Here is a 19,020-nt window from a genome sequence, read left to right as displayed (position 1 = left end):
AATTAAATCGCCTAGTAAATGTTCAATCTTGAAAGGCCACACAATATTAAAAACCTTAAGAATAATTTTAAAATGACTCCCAGAGAGAGATACATACATACAAAGGGGTGGGTCCATAGTGCAGACTTCACTATACTTTAAAACTATGTAAAGAGGCCTAATGTTCTAACTTGGCACAAGTATTTCTCTAATATTAGAGATACAACTGTCATGTTCTCCCCACCCCCCAGTGGCTGTTGCTGTAATGTACAACTGTCTATGAACCAGATCCAGTTCTCACTAAACTCAAGTGGAGTCTTTTCCACAGATGAGTGGAAGTGGGACTGTGATCTATATATGATTGGGTATTGTTGTAAGAAGTTACTACCAAAAATTATATATCTAAAGCAAAGGATAAGAACATACTCAGGACCCTACAGTGACACTGAGCAATCCAGAAGTTACCTACTATAGGACAGGCCCAACAAAGAAAATAACAGAACGCCACTAGCCATCACCCTCAGCCCCCAACTAAAACCTCTCCAACGCATCATCAAGGATCTACAACCTATCCTGAAGGACGACCCATCACTCTCACAGATCTTGGGAGACAGGCCAGTCCTTGCTTACAGACAGCCCCCCAACCTGAAGCAAATACTCACCAGCAACCACGCACCACACAACAGAACCACTAAACCAGGAACCTATCCTTGCAGCAAAGCCTGTTGCCAACTGTGTCCACATATCTATTCAGGGGACACCATCACAGGGCCTAATCACATCAGCCACACTATCAGAGGCTCGTTCACCTGCACATCTACCAATGTGATATATGCCATCATGTGCCAGCAATGCCCTCTGCCATGTACATTGGCCAAACCAGACAGTTTCTACGTAAAAGAATAAATGGACACAAATCAGACGTCAAGAATTATAACATTCAAAAACCAGTTGGAGAACACTTCAATCTATCTGGTCACTCAATTACAGACCTAAAAGTGGCAATTCTTCAGACTCCAGCGAGAGACTGCTGAATTGGAATTAATTTGCAAACTGGATACAATTAACTTAGGCTTGAATAAAGACTGGGAGTGCATGGGTCATTACACAAAGTAAAACTATTTCCCCATGTTTATTCCCCCTCCCCGCTGCTGTTCCTCAGAGGTTCTTGTCAACTGCTGGAAATGGCCCACCTTGATTATCACTACAAAAGGTCCCCCCCCACCCCACCCCGCCGCTCTCCTGCTGGTAACAGCTCACCTTACCTGATCACTCTCTTTACAGTGTGTATGGTAACACCCATTGTTTTACGTTCTCTGTGTATATAAATCTCCCCACTGTATTTTCCACTGAATGCATCCGATGAAGTGAGCTGTAGCTCACGAAAGCTTATGCTCAGATAAATTGGTTAGTCTCTAAGGTGCCACAAGTCCTCCTTTTCTTTTTGCGGATACAGACTAACACGGCTGCTACTCTGAAACCTGAGCAATCTAAATGTGTTCTTCTGTTTGAAGCTCTTATATTAAATTAATAAATACTGAACAAAGAAAGTTAATCTGAACCTAGTACATATTAATGAAGTTATAAACAAACTAGTGCAATTCTGTGGGTTTTTACCAACAGCTGATTAGTTCACCACATACTACACTGAGACAGCTTAGAGATCATGCCAATGGCAACATCAAACACTGTATGATTGCTAACTGTCAACTGCACACGATAGCAGAATGGCATTTTCTGTGAAGGTACAGCTGCACACATTCAACAGTGAGCTAAGATGAACATGATCCATTGCTAGTTGGTGTGTGAAAAACAATGTCTTACTTCCATTGGTTGGAGCACTGAGATTTTATATAGGAATGCACAAACTGCAGTGAGATGTCTAGGGAATTGCTGTATATCACAAAGATTGCACTTATTCATTTGAACACAGACTGAGTAGTTTGTTCAGCAATAGATGAACAGTCACACAGTTATCATCCCTAGACCTTATCATTTTCAATAGTCCTTCGGGTTTTTTTGTTTGTTTCTTTGTTTTTTAAAGTAAGTAATAGCAGAGATCAGAATACCTCAAGTGATTAGTACTTTTCCTGTTTAAAAGTGAAATATTAGCTTTCCTTTTATTTAACCTGGTAAGAAACATTAGTGCAATTTTAGAACACTTAGTGGAGGAAAATCTGTGCCATTTTCTTGAAGTTTTGTGTTTTGAGCCACTTTCAGGGTCAGTTTTGTCTGTGCTGCATGCCTCCACTAACGTGGTTGAGAGAGACTGAGGAGTAATAGGTAGAAGCCAGAACAGCCTGGAAATAAATTCTAAACATTTTTTGTTTTACACAAGTGAAAACTGATTTCCCTTCTAATTTCGAAGTGTCCTATGTGCACACAAAGGGCATTCTAGATGTGATATTAATAGTGTTACACAGGTTGCTGCCACTACTTAAATGATGTATTTACTGTGCCAGAGACGGTGGATTCCTCTAGTTGTCCTCTCAACAGGAAAGCCAGGACTACACTAAAGAGTTTTGTCGGCATAGCTACGTCACACATTACTGACACTGGATGGGGAGGGCCAGGGCTAAGGTGTCACAAAGCATCTTCTGTCTCAGGTGCTTCGCTGCCTGGTTCTTGCTCACAAGCTCAGGGTCTAACTGATTATCATGTGTGGGGTCAGGAAGTAATTTTCTCCCCAAGGTCACTGCCAATCTGACGTGGGGTTTTTTGCCTTCCTCGGTACTGTATGGGAGCAGGTCTAGATAATCCTGGCAAGTAACATTTCTTACATAATCATTTCCCTGCCATTGCAGGGGCCTCAGGTACTTGTGCACCTTCTTTGCCTGTGGCACATAAACAGAGTCTCCTCTGGGCTGTAATACTTTGGTCTAATTTCAGTTGTTGGGTTTAGCATGTGGGTATTGGGTGGTGCTGGTGACCTGTGCTATATAGATGGTCAGACTAGATGATCTGGTAGTCCCGTCTGCCTTTAAACTCTACAACTCTAATAGGCACCAACTATTATTTTATTAACCATAGGGAATCTATTTACAACCTATGCAGTAGAGTTTTGAATAACTACGTAGATTATTATACAGGAAATTTCTATATGAGATTGCTAATCTTTCACCTGTAGACTCCTACAATACATTTAAAACTCAAAAATTTTTAAATCCTTGTGAAAGCCATGTTTGATTGAGAGTCTTGGTTTGATTGCTACACTGCAAGTACAGTATTTATTTTTCAGTTTAAAAGCCCAATTCACAATAGTATTGCTCTACATCCAAGAGAAGTTTAGTCACAAAGTTTGCCTGACGTGATCATCTTTTATCCTGAACCAGTTCAAATTTTGTTTTGCACCTTTCAGGAGGTGCAGCACAGAAGGCACAACCCAGAGACCTTCAAGTCACCGCTGCACCTTCTGGACTGTGCACGGGGCAGACATGGCCCCTTGCGTAAGATAGAGCCGCACCAGAGTTCCATTTTCCTCTGGTTACCTGCTGTGCCTCCTCCTTTATTCAATCAAATGCTTATATCTGAATGACAACAGGTCATATCTGTTTAGACCTTGCTTACCTTTGATGCTACATAAGTGATTATAGAAGAGTGTTAAGTCAGCATACTTCTGGCAACCTGCTCTTATCTGAGAGTTATAACCTTGCCCAAGTCTGGCATAGGTAGTAAGCAAGTGATTTTTGGTTGTGTTACAGTTATGTTACATCTCCATTATAAAACTGATACCACACACCAGTTCAGCCAACCACTGCTGCTGGTTAGAGGCCCAGGATTGGAACAGCAGGACTTTAGAGTGAGTTAGTGGAGCTCATACTGTACAATGACAGTCATTCTATAATCAAAAAGAAGCAAGTTTTATGGCCTGAAGCCATGAATGGATGACAGTGAGCTGTAGCTCACGAAAGCTTATGCTCAAATAAATTTGTTAGTCTCTAAGGTGCCACAAGTCCTCCTTTTCTTTTAGTCAGATTGGTGACTCACATGTTGCTCTACGGATTAGCGTGAGAGAGGAAAAGAACCACCATGCTGTAACACAGTAGGTTTTACAAAACAAATTTAACTGGTCTTTGGCCTCAGACTGCCAACGAGTGTGAGCAATCGTTGTGGTGATAGTTCACCTTGCAGAAACAAAGCAAGGAAACTGTAACACGGTCATTGAACACTTTAAGGCAGTTGTTACAGAGAATAATGAAACAATTCAGCATGCCCAAACTGCAGCAGTGCCTTCACAGAACCATTTTGGTGCTTCCCCCGAAGCACACCTGACAATTGTGGTTGTATCAGTGGTTACTGGGAGATACAAAGCACCAATCCACAGGGCACAAAACTGCTGCAAGCAGGTGCTTTGGGGTATTTACCCAACAAAAGCTACTCCATTGGCTTTAGAACTGGCTGGACTAGTGCAGCTGAACTGTTTGCGGTTTCTCATCTACAATAGGGATAAGCCTTTTTAGGTGGCACCTGTTCATCCAGACCAGAGGTAGAGATCTCACCACTGTGGCTGCAACCAACATTTAAATGATTCAGACAGCTGATCTGCATGGACACAGGGCATAATACAGGGGTTGCAGGTTCCAAGTGTTCCAGCCAATAGTTTATTGTAACACTTTCCCACACAGTAGACCAAGAATTCTCAAACTTCATTGCACCATGACCCCTTTCTGACAACACAAATTACTACATGACCCTAAGAGGTGGAACTGAAGCCTGAGCCCGTCCGAGCCCTGCTGCCCTGGGTGGGAGGGCCAAAGCCAAAGCCTGAGCCCCACTGCCTCAGGTAGGGGGTCCAAAGCTGAAGGCCAAGGGGTTCTGTAAACCTGAGCCCCCACCACCCACAGCTGAAGCCCTCAGGTGGGGCTCTGGCTTCAGCCCCAGGCCCCAGCAAGTCTAACACCAACCCTGGTGACCCCATTAAAACGGGGTTGTGACCCACTTTGGGGTCCTGACCCAGAGTTTGAGAACTCCTGGGGTAGACAGAGCCCAAGAGCTGGTTCCCGTTCTTCTCTCTTCTTACCCAAAAATGTTGTTATAAATCTCATAGAGAAGAACTCCAAAACTATATCAGCTGCTGTGCACTGAGAGAGCTTCTTCAAAGAGGAGACAAATGCTTTTTCATCCAGGGGAAAGTATTTGAAGCCTTCTCATGCCAAGCCCACCTTTTCACCCAGAAAAGCTTATTCAGAGTCTGAATGTTGCACAACAGCTAAACCAAATATCTAGGCGAAGGGACCAGGGGGCTCTGCACGGACCATGCTACCCACATCCGCAGGCTCCCATTGGTTGCGGTTCCTGGCCACTGGGAGCTGGGGCAGCACACGGAGCTTCCCTGATTGCCCCTGCTCCCAGGGGCCGCAGGGACATGCCAGTCACTTCCGGGAGCCAACTGGACTTTTAATGGCCTGGCAACCCTAGATTCCCCCCACAGCAGGGTGAGCCGGCGCTTGCGGCTGCAACCCTGCAGGGGGGTGCCGAGGCTTGGGACTTCCAGCTCACAGTGTGGACACTTGCCACAGGTCGGATGAAATGAAGCAGTGGGCTGGATCCGACCTGCGGGCTGTAGGTTCCCCACCTGTCTTAAAGGTTATGTCAAAAGCACTGTACTCTTGTCAACAAGAAGGGCCTGTCCACATTACTGATTCCATGACCAATATAAACAAGGATTTTTTTCCTTTTAAGAAAGGCCATTATAGACTACCCCACGCCTGAAAATCAGCCTAAAAAGAAATGAAAACCATGGTTTCATAGAATGGTTCTTGGGGGAAGGGAAACAGCCTTACCGGTCAGGGAACCTTTGCTAACGATAACTGTACATGGTTACAGGTTTCAGAGCGGTAGCCGTGTTAGTCTGTATCAGCAAAAAGAATGAGGAGTACTTGTGGCATCTTAGACTCTTCAACCTCCCTGGACACTCTATTACAGATCTTAAAGTGGCAATTCTTCAAGAAAAAAACTTCAGAAACGGACTCCAACGAGAAACTGCAGAATTGGAATTAATTTTCAAACTGAACACCATCAAATTAGGCTTGAATAAAGACTGGGAGTGGATGGGTCATTTCACAAACTAAAAACTATTTCCCCATGCTAATTTTTCCCCCCTACCATTACTCACACCTTCTTGTAAACTGTTTGAAATGGGCCATTCTGATTATCACTACATAAGTTTTTTTTCCTCCTCTTGATAATAGCCCACCTTAATTGACTTGTCTCATTAGAGTTGTTATGGCAACCCCCATCTTTTCATGTTCTCTGTATGTGTGTGTGTGTATATTATATAAATAAAATCTTCCTACTGTATTTTCCACTCCATGAACCTGATGAAGAGGGTTTTAGCTCACGAAAGCTTATGCCCAAATAAATTTGTTAGTCTCTAAGGTGCCACAAGTACTCCTCGTTCTTTGTACATGGTTATTTCTATCATGTTATCAGTCATAATATTACTCTTGGGGGGAAAAAAATTAAAAAAATTAAAAAATTAAAAATTCTGCACCAAAATATTAAAAATTCTGCACACAATATTTTAAAATTCTGCAAAATTCTGCATTTTTGGTCAAAATAAAGCAATATAATCCAGTTAGTTTCAATTATTTTGGTAATTTATTTAAACTACAATTTAATGGATGGAGAATGGGAGTGGGGAGGATTGGAGGAAATCACCAAACCCCCTCCATCTAATAGTAATGTAGCTAGTATTGACTCTTTACTTCTAAGTATTAGTCAACAAATATATGCAGCCATATGTTACATCATAGGCAATTGAAGAGCAAGGGAGGGCTGGGAACTCAAACCCACAATTTATACTGGCTATTGACCATCTCCAATAAGGTCAGTAGAAAACAGTTCATGGAGGACATTTTGATAGGAAATTTTTTCAGTCCAAAAATTTAGACAAGTTCTAATCACTAAAGCACCATAAGCACTTATAAGGCCATACTGTCCTTTACAATAAGGCTCCTTTACACCACTCTGGCAATGTAAAGGAGCCTTAAAATTATTACACCTGTTTTATACTCATGGAGGAATTCACTATGAACAATGCGAACAACTCACTAAGCAGGCAGGCTACTACATTCTCCTCTGCCTGAAGGAACAGAGACTGCCCCAAGCCTACCTTTTCAGAAATACCCCAAAGCCCCCCACACAGAGGGTGCTGCAATAGCAAGCGAGAGGGACAGAGTGTCTGTCTCTCTCACACACACACACACACAACTACCCAGCCTCCCTCCCCCACCCAGGTGGTGATTTATGTCTCTACCGGCTGCTCTGGGTGCCCAAACCAACCTGTCTGCACTGCCAGGGAGTGGGCACCTGACCGCTCTTGCCGCTTCCCTTTGCTTCCCCGTCAGAAGTCGTTTTTCTGTGGGTAAACAAATAAATCTGCAGGGGCCATGAATTTTGCGCACGCGCAGTGATGCACAATTTCCCCCAGGAGTATAATATGAACAGGGCCTTGGAAATTGTCCATCATTAGATCTGGTCATGGCAGTCAATATCAGCAATTCAATATGATGAAAACACAAGGAATTGACAGGTTTCAGAGTAGCAGCCATGTTAATCTGTATCCGCAAAAAGAAAAGGAGTACTTGTGGCACCTTAGAGACTAACATCTGATAAAGCGAGCTGTAGCTCACGAAAGCTTATGCTCAAATAAATTTGTTAGTCTCTACGGTGCTACAAGGAATTGAAGCATCCAAGAAAACTGTTAAGAGCTGTATTGCTGAAACTAAAGGTGTTTAGAGATGAAAATTAAAATGCACCTGTGTTATATGATAACACATGGAATACATAATTTATATTTGAAATTTGGAAGTTTTAGCTGTCTTCATTTAGAGGTATAAAATGGTATGTTGTCTATTTAGGACAAGATTCTGCCACCTTTACTCACTGCGAGTAGGGGTGTCAAGATCAGGCCCTCAAACTGGAAGCTCTTCCAGGCAGGCATTTGTCATCTTACATGCTTTTAAAATGCTACATATACAAATGAAACCACTACAAAGCTCTGTCAGGATTGTAAAAGTAACAGTTTTCCAAAAAATAATTTGCTTTTGCAAGGTGGGGAGGGGATAGATGATTAGGGGGAATGAAAGATCTCTTGAATGACCATCAGCATATGCTGTACAAAGATACATGAAAAAAATCTGTTTTTACACACACACTAGTCACTTGTAATATTGATGAGTCAGAAGCGATGCCTACTCTTTCAGAACATATGCAAGAAGAATGGGATAACTGGGGAGAGAAAAAGTACCAGGAGTCCAGCCAAGCAACAAACACATAATCCAACAGCTTCATTTAAATCTGTACTGCAAAAAAGAGTCTGAATGTCATAGGCTTATTACATTAGTGTCAGAATGCATCATAATCCTGTGGTTTTACTGCATTTATTACAACTGTCAGAATCACTGCACCATTGCGGTTTACTTTTAAGAACTGTGACTACAGATGACCAAAGTAGACTTCTATGAGATCACCAATGGAGGACAGAGTAACTAGGAGCCTAAACAAAGGTTGCATTGAAAATGGCAGTTAGGATCCGCAATTCACACCAGTGCAACTCAGCTGATGGTAGCAATGGTGGAGGCTGTAACTTAATCAGAATTCATGTTTTTACCACCTTGTCATCCAATACTTAAACTGTGCCTACAATACAATCTCCATCATTGCTGCCACCAGTAGGGCTGAGATAGTGGCAAATCGTGAGTCCCACATGTACAAGTGCAGACATAATGATTGTGCATTGATGTCGCACTAACATATCAGCCTCTTTAGATAGCAAAAAAGGAGAAATTTGGTACTTCATCAAGTACAAGAATCCAAGTAGGTTTGTGTGATAACAAAAGCAGACTGCCATTAACAGCACTTCCAAGTTAGAGAAGATAACATTAAAAGCATCTGCCCATTTTACAAACCAAATATACCTCAGATAAAATTCTCCACATCTCTGTCATGGAAATGTCAGGATAGCAAATATTTTCTACCTGGTTAGCCATAATTAGGACAGCAGAAAAGATGCTGATTACACGCATTTGTAAAAATGTTAGATATTGTTTGCTGTCATCCACTATGTCAATGGGTGTTTGCTTCCTTTCCACACAGGAACCTACACTCGTCAGTTTTTGCTAGAATTCCCAACTGTTGCTACCACCTGTCCAGCTCCAGAGCTGGCAGCAGTGGGGGAGTATTACTGGAAAAAGGGGTCTAGGTGGCTAGAAGTGTTTTTAGCACCACGTTGTCTAAAGCTGTTTAGAGCAGACCTACAGAATTTGGTGTAAAGAACACCAACTCTTTATCTACAAGGACAGTACCACCATTGCTACCCCTTGTGTAGACCAAATCAATGGAGTAGGTGTTGTCTCTCACAAACAGCTACATCTTTTTGTGAGAAAAGGAAATAAAATAAATTACTGATACTTCTGTTGTGCTCAATATTGTTATTATGAATAACTGTACAGTATGCTAAGTATCTTTCCAGTGTGGGAGTTGGAAGAGGTTTATAAGTTAACAGGAAAAACATGTTCTATGTGCAGCTATTCAAGACTTCTTAAACCCTATGTCCCCATTTATTTAGAAAGACAGAAACCTGGGAAAGATTGGAGGTCTGGTGGAAGGGAAAAGGGAGGAGATAACATGGGAAAGATTGAAGTGGGAGGGAATATAAAAAGGATGGCTAAGGCAAGGTAGATATGGTAAAGAGTGAAGGATGGATAACTTCTGACAGGGCATCACTTCTGGAAAGACAGACTAAGATAAGAAGGGAACATATACTGGAAAAACTGAGTTAAAGTTCTTTTTTTTTTTAAATCTAAGTTATTCCCTCCTCTGAGTCTCTGAAGCATCCCATCTCTTTTAGACTGCAAGTTCCTTGGGACAAGAAATGTCCTTAATATGTGTGATATCCATAGAGCTGAGCACATTTAAATAGTAAAACAGCAGATGTGGAGGGTGGCTGAAACAGGAAAGGAGGAAGCAAGGGGTCTCATAAGGGGTCAGGGTGGAGCAGTAGAGATGGGAGAGTCCCTCTTGGAAGTGGACTCGTCACTATTATGCTGGCCAGTATCAACTCATTGTTTCCTTGTGCACCCCCCGACCCGTCTGTCTGTATCCATCTGTTGTCTATCATCTTATGCTTAGATTGTAGACCTGATGGGGCAGTGATTTTTTTTTGTCCTGTGAATGTACAGCACCTAGCACAGTGGGAGGGTCCTGATTCCCCACTAGGGCTGACAAGGGCTAGCCGCTATGGTAATACAAACGGTACTAATCATAGGGCTGCGAGGAGAGAAGGTGAGTCTCCTGGGAGGGAGAACAGCAAATGGCAGTGGTGGGTCCTCCCTGGAAGGGAGAAGAAGGGGGTGCCTCTAGGAGATCTGAGGGGTGCCTGCCCTGGAAGTGGGGAGTGTCTGGGGGGGGGTCTCTGAGCGGGGTGAGGACACTGGGGGGGGTCTACCTGGAGCAGTAGGGGCCCATCTCAGGGGAAGGGGTGGCCTCACATCCCGGGGTGGGGGGGGTAAGGGGTTAGGGTCCCACTCTAGAGGAGGGGTCGGGCCAGGGGGGACGAGGGCCCCACCTCTGCGGCGGGCTCCTGCCTTCCAGGAGGGGCCCCACCTCCGGCGGGGGTCGCGGGCCGCTCTGAGCGGAGACGGCCGCGGCCCAGCCTCGGGGGGGGGGGGAGGGAGGGGGTCCGCCTGGCCCTGGGGTTCAGCCCCCGGCCCGGGTCCGGCTCGGGAGAGGCCGGGCCCCGCTAGGCCGGGCCGAGGCCTCGCTGCGGCGGCGGCCAGCGGCTCGGTACCTGGACGGGTTCCTGCAGCACCGTCATCCTGTCCCCTCAGCGCCCGCAGCGGGGCGGGCCCAGGCTCCGCCTCAGTCCGTGTCCCGGTGGCGGCGGCGGCTCGGGCCCGGCCCGGCCCCTGCTCATTTAAACTCACAGCGACCGTTACCGGGGCAGGCACCAAGGAGGGAAGGAAGGAGGCCGGCCAGGCGCCGAGTCCCTCCGAGCGGGGACGGAAACACCCGAGGGCAGACGGAAATGTCCGAATGGGGACGGAAATACCCGAGGGCGGAGCGGGCCTCTGCCGAGCTGAGACAGAGCGCCGAGCGGATACGGAAACACCCGAGCAGCCGCCTGGGGGCCCGAGCTGACGGAGATAGCCGAGCGGGACCCGAGCGCTGCCCGCCGCACAGACAGAGCTGTGATGACAGCCGGGGCCTCGGAGGGCAGCGACGGCTCTGCCCAGCCCTACTGGTCTGCCTCTCCCTGATCTCCCCTCTCCTCCTCCTCTGCTTCCCCTTCCCCTTCCCTTTCCTCCTCCTCCTCCCTCTCCTCTGCTTCCCCTTCCCTTCCTCTCTTTCCCTTTCACTCTCCTCCTCTGCTTCCCTCTCCTCCTCCTCTCCTTCCTCCCCTGCTTCTCCTTCCCTCTCCTCCTCCTCTGCTTCCCCTTCCCTTCCTCTCTTTCCCTTTCACTCTCCTCCTCTGCTTCCCTCTCCTCCTCCTCTCCTTCCTCCCCTGCTTCTCCTTCCCTCTCCTCCTCCTCTGCTTCCCCTTCCCTTCCTCTCTTTCCCTTTCACTCTCCTCCTCTGCTTCCCTCTCCTCCTCCTCTCCTTCCTCCCCTGCTTCTCCTTCCCTCTCCTCCTCCTCTGCTTCCCCTTCCCTGCCTCTCTTTCCCTTTCACTCTCCTCCTCTGCTTCCCTCTCCTCCTCCTCTCCTTCCTCCCCTGCTTCTCCTTCCCTCTCCTCCTCCTCTGCTTCCCCTTCCCTTCCTCTCTTTCCCTTTCACTCTCCTCCTCTCCTTCCTCCTCTGCTTCTCCTTCCCTTCCTCTTCTTCTCTTTCCCTTTCCCTCTCCTCCCCTGCTTCTCCTTCCCTCTCCTCCTCCTCTGCTTCCCCTTCCCTTCCTCCTCCAGATACTAAACTGGGAGGAGTGGTAGATACGCTGGAGGGCAGGGATAGGATACAGAGGGACCTAGACAAATTGGAGGATTGGGCCAAAAGAAATCTGATGAGGTTCAATAAGGATAAGTGCAGGGTCCTGCACTTAGGACGGAAGAACCCAATGCACAGCTACAGACTAGGGACCGAATGGCTAGGCAGCAGTTCTGCGGAAAAGGACCTAGGGGTGACAGTGGACGAGAAGCTGGATATGAGTCAGCACTGTGCCCTTGTTGCCAAGAAGGCCAATGGCATTTTGGGATGTATAAGTAGGGGCATAGCGAGCAGATCGAGGGACGTGATCGTCCCCCTCTATTCGACATTGGTGAGGCCTCATCTGGAGTACCGTGTCCAGTTTTGGGCCCCACACTACAAGAAGGATGTGGATAAATTGGAGAGAGTCCAGCGAAGGGCAACAAAAATGATTAGGGGTCTGGAACACATGAGTTATGAGGAGAGGCTGAGGGAACTGGGATTGTTTAGTCTGCAGAAGAGAAGAATGAGGAGGATTTGATAGCTGCTTTCAACTACCTGAGAGGTGGTTCCAGAGAGGATGGTTCTAGACTATTCTCAGTGGTGGAAGAGGACAGAACGAGGAGTAATGGTCTCAAGTTGCAGTGGGGGAGGTTTAGGTTGGATATTAGGAAAACCTTTTTCACTAGGAGGGTGGTGAAACACTGGAATGCGTTGCCTAGGGAGGTGGTGGAATCTCCTTCCTTAGGAGTTTTTAAGGTCAGGCTTGACAAAGCCCTGGCTGGGATGATTTAATTGGGGATTGGTCCTGCTTTGAGTAGGGGGTTGGACTAGATGACTTCCTGAGGTCCCTTCCAACCCTGATATTCTATGATTCTATGATTCTTCTTCTCTTTCCCTTTCACTCTCCTACTCTTCTTCCTCCTCTCCTTCCCTCTCCTGCTCCTTTGCTTCCTCCTCTGCTTCTCCTTCCCTTCCTCTTCTTCTCTTTCCCTTTCACTCTCCTCCTCTGCTTCTCCTTCCCCCTCCTCTTCCTCCTCTGCTTCCCCTTCCCTTCCCCTTCCCTCTCCTCCTCCTCCTCCTCTCTCTCCTCTGCTTCCCCTTCCCTTCCTCTCTTTCCCTTTCACTCTCCTCCTCTGCTTCCCCTTCCCTCTCCTCTGCTTCCCCTTTCACTCTCCTCCTCTGCTTCCCCTTCCCCTTCCCTCTCCTCTTCCTCCTCTGCTTCCCCTTCCCTTCCTCTTCTTCTCTTTCCCTTTCACTCTCTTCCTCTTCTTCCCTCTCCTCCTCCTCTTCCTTCTCTGCTTCCCCTTCCCTTCCTCTTCTTCTCTTTCCCTTTCACTCTCCTCCTCTCCTTCCTCCCCTGCTTCTCCTTCCCTCTCCTCCTCCTCTGCTTCCCCTGCCCTTCCTCTTCCTCCTCCTCCTCTTCTTCCTCCCTTCTCCTCTCCTTCCCCTCCACCTCTTCCTCCTCCCTTCTCCTCTCGTTCTCCTCCTCCATTCCCTTTCCTCCTCCTCTCTTTCTTCTCTTCTTTCCCTTTCTCCTCTTATTCCCCTTCCCTCTCCCCTCCTTCTCCTCCTCCTCCTCTCCTTTCCTTCCCCCTCTTCCTCCTCTCCTTCCCTCTCCTGCTCCTCTGCTTCTCCTTCCCTTCCTCTTCCTCCTCTGCTTCCCCTTCCCTTCCTCCTCCTCTTCCTCCTCTGCTTCCCCTTCCCTTCCTCTCTTTCCCTTTCACTCTCCTCCTCTTCTTCCTCCTCTCCTTCCCTCTCCTCCTCCTCTGCTTCCTCTGCTTCTCCTTCCCTTCCTCTTCCTCCTCTGCTTCCCCTTCCCTTCCTCTCTTTCCCTTTCACTCTCCTCCTCTGCTTCTCCTTCCCCCTCCTATTCCTCCTCTGCTTCCCCTTCCCTTCCCCTTCTTCTCTTTCCCTTTCACTCTCCTCCTCTCCTTCCCTCTCCTCCTCCTCTGCTTCTCCTTCCCCTTCCCTCTCCTCCTCCTCCTCTCCTTCCCCCTCTGCTTCTCCTTCCCTCTCCTCCTCCTCTGCTTCCCCTTCCCTTCCTCTTCCTCCTCCCTTCTCCTCACCTTCCCCTCCCCCTCTTCCTCCTCCCTTCTCCTCTCCTTCCCCTCTCCCCTCCCTCCTCCTCCATTCCCTTTCCTCCTCCTCTCCTTCTTGTCTTCTTTCCCTTTCTCCTCTTATTCCCATTCCCTCTCCCCTCCTCCTCCTTCTCCTCTCCTTTCCCTCCCCCTCTTCTTCCTCTCCTTCCCTCTCCTCCTCCTCTGCTTCATCCCTTCCTACTCTCCTTCCCCTCCTCCTCTGCTTCATCCTTCTCCTCCCCTTCTTCATCCTCTCTTCTCTTGTCCTTCCCCTCCCCCCTCTTCCTCCTCCCTTCTCTCCTTCCTCCTCTCTTTCCCCTTCCCCTTCCCTCTCCCCTTCTCCTCCTCTCCTTCCCCTTCCCTCTCCCCTTCTCCTCCTCTTCCTCCCTCTCCTTCCTCCTCTGCTTCCCCTTCCCTTCCTCTTCCTCTCTTTCCCTTTCACTCTCCTCCTCCTTCCCTCTCTCCCTTCTCTCCATCCTCCCTTCTCCTCTCCTTCCCTTTCCTCCTCCTCTCCTTCTTCTCTTCTTTCCCTTTCCCCTCTTATTCCCCTTTCCTCTCCACTTCCCCTTCTTTCTCGCCTCACCTCCTCTTTTTGCCCCTTCCCTCTCTCCCTTCCCCCCTCCTTCTTTTTTTTCCTCCTCCCCCTCTCTCCCTCCTCCCCTGCTCTTCCTCTCCTATCCCTGCTCTCCCTCTCCTCGATCTCTCTCTCCCACCCCCTTGTTTTCATCCCCACTCCTGCCCCCACTCTTTTGCTTTCTAAGGAATATTGGTAGCGGCATGACCCTTTTCTGTGCAGCAGCAGCGGCCTCTGGTGGCCACTGGAACCTGATCCATTACTGAATCCTCTCGAGTCTGAAAATATCTCATTCCCCCTAGTCCTGCCCTCGAGCTGGCAGGCCCCAGAGCTGAAAAACTCGCTCTTCCAGCAGCATAGGGACAGCCCAGCAGTGTGAGGAGCTTCTGCAGTTACTGCAAACTTGTCTACACAGGGAAATTGAAAAGCATGGCTATGCCAGAATAACTATCCTACTATAGGTTTCAGAGTAGCAGCCGTGTTAGTCTATATTCGCAAAAAGAAAAGGAGTACTTGTGGCACCTTAGGGACTAACCAATTTATTTGAGCATAAGCTTTCGTGAGCTACAGCTCACTTCATCGGATGCATTCAGTGTAAAAGCTCACTTCATCGGATACATTCAGTGGAAAATACACTGAATTTTCCACTGAATGCATCCGATGAAGTGAGCTGTAGCTCACGAAAGCTTATGCACAAATAAATTGGTTAGTCTCTAAGGTGCCACAAGTCATCCTTTTCTTTTTATTCTACTATAGCTGTTCTGGAATAATTTCCAGTGTGGACCAGAATAGATTCACACCTACCTTAACCTGGAATGACTTCCCCATCTAGACAAGCTTGGGAAGGGGAAGAGAAGCTGTGAGTGCTGAACTGCTAAGAAGTTTAGGTTCTTGCATGGCAGGAATGTCTCTTTAGTTTGCATTTCAGAGATGTATTCTTTTTCTGTTACGTACAAAGAGAACTGCATTAAAAGAATATTATTAAGGTTGCAACTGGAAGCACTCAATTAGCTTTACCTCTTCCCTTACCCTATTGCTTAGGGCTGTTGATTAATTGCAGTTAACGAACACAATTAACTCCAAAAAATTAATCACGATTAAAAAAATTAATCACAATTAATTGCAGTTTTAATAGCACTGTTAAATAATAGAATATCAACTGAAATTTACTAAATATTTCTGGATGTTTGTCTACATTTTCAAATATATTGATTTCGATTACAACACAGAATATAAAGTGTACAGTGCTCACTTTATTATTTTTAATGACAAATATTTGCACTGTAAAAATGATAAACAAAATACATAGTATTTTTCAATTCACTGCATACAAGTATATAGTGCAATCTCTTTATCATGAAAGCACAACTTACAAATGTAGATTTTTTTTGTTACATAATTTCACTCAAAAACAAAACGATGTAAAACTTTAGAGCCTACAAATCTGCTCAGTCCTATTTCTTGTTCAGACAATCGCTAAGAGAAACTAGTTTTTTTACATTTACTGTCCGCTTCTTATTTACAATGTCACCTGAAAGTGAGAACAGGCATTCGCATGGCACTTTTGTAGCCAGCATTGCAAGGTATTTACACGCCAGATATGCTAAACATTCGTATGCCCCTTCATGCTTTGACCACCATTCCAGAGGACATGCTTCCATGCTGATGACGCTTGTTAGAAAAATAATGCGTTAATTAAATTTGTGACTGAACTCCTGTGACTCCTGTTCTGTTTTACATGCATTCTGCCATATTTCATGTTATAGCCATCTTGTATGATGACCCAGCACATGTTGTTCGTTTTAAGAACACGTTCACTGTAGATTTGGCAAAATGCAAAGCAGGTACCAATGTGAGATTTCTAAAGATAGCTACAGCACTCTGCCCAAGGTTTAAGAATCTGAAGTGCCTTCCAAAATCTGAGGGGACGAGGTGTGGAGCATGCTTTCAGAAGTCTTAAAAGAACAACACTCCGATGCGGAAACTACAAAACCCAAAACACCAAAAAAGAAAATCAACCTTCAGCTGGTGGCATTTGACTTATATGATGAAAATGAACATGCTTCGGTCTGCACTGCTTTGGATCATTATCGAGCAGAACCCGTCATCAGCATGGACGTGTGTCCTCTGGAATGGTGGTTGAAGCATGAAGGGACATATACATTTTTAGCGCATCTGGCATGTAAATATCTTGCGATGCTCGCTACAACCGTGCCATGCGAATGCCTATTCTCATTTTCAGGTGACATTGTAAACAAGAACCGGGCAGCATTATCTCCTGCAAATGTAACCAAAAGTGTTTGTCTGAGCAATTGGCTGAACAAGAAGTAGGACTGTGTGGACTTGTAGGCTCTAAAGTTTTACATTGTTTTATTTTTTAATGCAATTTTTTGTACATAATTCTAAATTTGTATGTTCAACTTTCATGATAAAGAGATTGCACTACAGTACTTGTATTAGGTGAATTGAAAAATACTATTTCTTTTGTTTTTTTACAGTGCAAATATTTGTAATAAGAAGAAATATAAAATGAGCACTGTACACTTTGTATTCTGTGTTATAATTGAAAGCAATATATTTGAAAATATAGAAAACATCCACAAATATTTAAGTAAATGGTATTCTATTGTTAACAGCACGATTAATTGCACGATTAACTGAGATTAATTTTTTTATCATGTTTCAGAGTAACAGCCGTGTTAGTCTGTATTCGCAAAAAGAAAAGGAGTACTTGTGGCACCTTAGAGACTAAACAATTTATTTGAGCATGAGCTTTCGTGAGCTACAGCTCACTTCATCGGATGCATACCGTGGAAACTGCAGCAGACATTATATACACACAGAGATCATGAAACAATACCTCCTCCCACCCCACTCTCCTGCTGGTAATAGCTTATCTAAAGTGATCATCAAGTTGGGCCATTTCCAGCACAAATCCAGGTTTTCTCACCCTCCACCCCCCCCCACACAAACTCACTCTCCTGCTGGTAATAGCCCTTCCAAAGTGACAACTCTCTTCACAATGTGCATGATAATCAAGGTGGGCCATTTCCTGCACAAATCCAGGTTTTCTCACCCCCCCACCCCCATACACACACAAACTCACTCTCCTGCTGGTAATAGCTCATCCAAAGTGACCACTCTCCCTACAATGTGCATGGTAATCAAGGTGGGCCATGTCCAGCACATTACGTAAAAGAATAAATGGACACAAATCAGATGTCAAGAATTATAACATTCATAAACCAGTCGGAGAACACTTCAATCTCTCTGGTCACGCAATCACAGACATGAAGGTCGCTATCTTAAAACAAAAAAACTTCAAATCCAGACTCCAGCGAGAAAGTGCTGAATTGGAATTCATTTGCAAATTGGATACTATTAATTTAGGCTTAAATAGAGACTGGGAGTGGCTAAGTCATTATGCAAGGTAGCCTATTTCCCCTTGTTTTTTCCAACCCCCCCCCCACCAGACGTTCTGGTTAAACTTGGATTTAAACTTGGAGAGTGGTCAGTTTGGATGAGCTATTGCCAGCAGGAGAGTGAGTTTGTGTGTGTGTGTGTGTGTCCCCGGGAAAAAGGGGGGGGTGAGAAAGCCTGGATTTGTGCTGGACATGGCCCACCTTGATTACCATGCACATTGTAGGGAGAGTGGTCACTTTGGATGAGCTATTACCAGCAGGATAGTGAGTTTGTGTGTGTGGTTTTTGGAGAGGGGTGAGGGGGTGAGAGAACCTGGATTTGTGCAGGAAATGGCCCACCTTGATTATCATGCACATTGTGAAGAGAGTTGTCACTTTGGATGGGCTATTACCAGCAGGAGAGTGAGTTTGTGTGTGGGGGGGTGGAGGGTGAGAAAACCTGGATTTGTGCTGGAAATGGCCCAACTTGATGATCACTTTAGATAAGCTATTACCAGCAGGAGAGTGGGGTGGGAGGAGGTATTGTTTCATGATCTCTGTGTGTATATAATGTCTGCTGCAGTTTCCATGGTATGCATCCGATGAAGTGAGCTGTAGCTCACAAAAGCTCATGCTCAAATAAATTGGTTAGTCTCTAAGGTGCCACAAGTCCTCCTTTTCTTTTTTTATTATGCGATTAATTGCGATTAATTTTTTTAATTGCTTGACACCCCTACTATTGATTAAATATTAAATACATGAATACAACAGAACACATTTCATTTACCAGGGAGCCCACACTGTAAATCTGACCACATCAAATGACGATTTTACATTTACAAGGTCCCAGGATTGCCAACCCCAAACTCATGACATTGGCTTGAAATAATGAGATTTTAAAAATAATAATTTTAAGGTTATTTTTATTTGTCTTCTAGTGCTGAAGCATATAGGGGTTCTTATTTCCAAGCTTTTCTTTGCAACCATGAAGGCTAGAAACTTACCTTTTCAAAGAAAGCTGAGCTTCTCGGGGATTAATCTGATTCTGGAAGCTGGGACTTTAAGAGAAACACCAAATATTATGTG

The 19,020-nt window shown here is 45.6% G+C and overlaps 1 protein-coding gene across 5 annotated transcripts in view; it reads right to left on the bottom strand.

Moving 5' to 3' along the window:
* CDC27 (cell division cycle 27) overlaps nucleotides 1-10,989 on the bottom strand; it is a 61,126-nt gene extending 50,137 nt beyond the window's left edge. For all 5 annotated transcript variants that reach the window (XM_073326342.2, XM_073326343.2, XM_073326345.2 and 2 more), the window contains exon 1: nucleotides 10,772-10,989. In XM_073326342.2, the coding sequence (XP_073182443.2) occupies nucleotides 10,772-10,798 (27 nt within the window). In that variant the 5' untranslated portion in view covers nucleotides 10,799-10,989. The remainder of the gene's footprint in view (nucleotides 1-10,771) is intronic.
* Between the last annotated feature and the right edge of the window lie 8,031 nt (nucleotides 10,990-19,020).

This window comes from Lepidochelys kempii, chromosome 27, assembly GCF_965140285.1.
Source record: "Lepidochelys kempii isolate rLepKem1 chromosome 27, rLepKem1.hap1, whole genome shotgun sequence".
Classification (NCBI taxonomy): domain Eukaryota; kingdom Metazoa; phylum Chordata; order Testudines; family Cheloniidae; genus Lepidochelys; species Lepidochelys kempii.
This window is presented reverse-complemented; position numbering and strand designations above follow the sequence as displayed.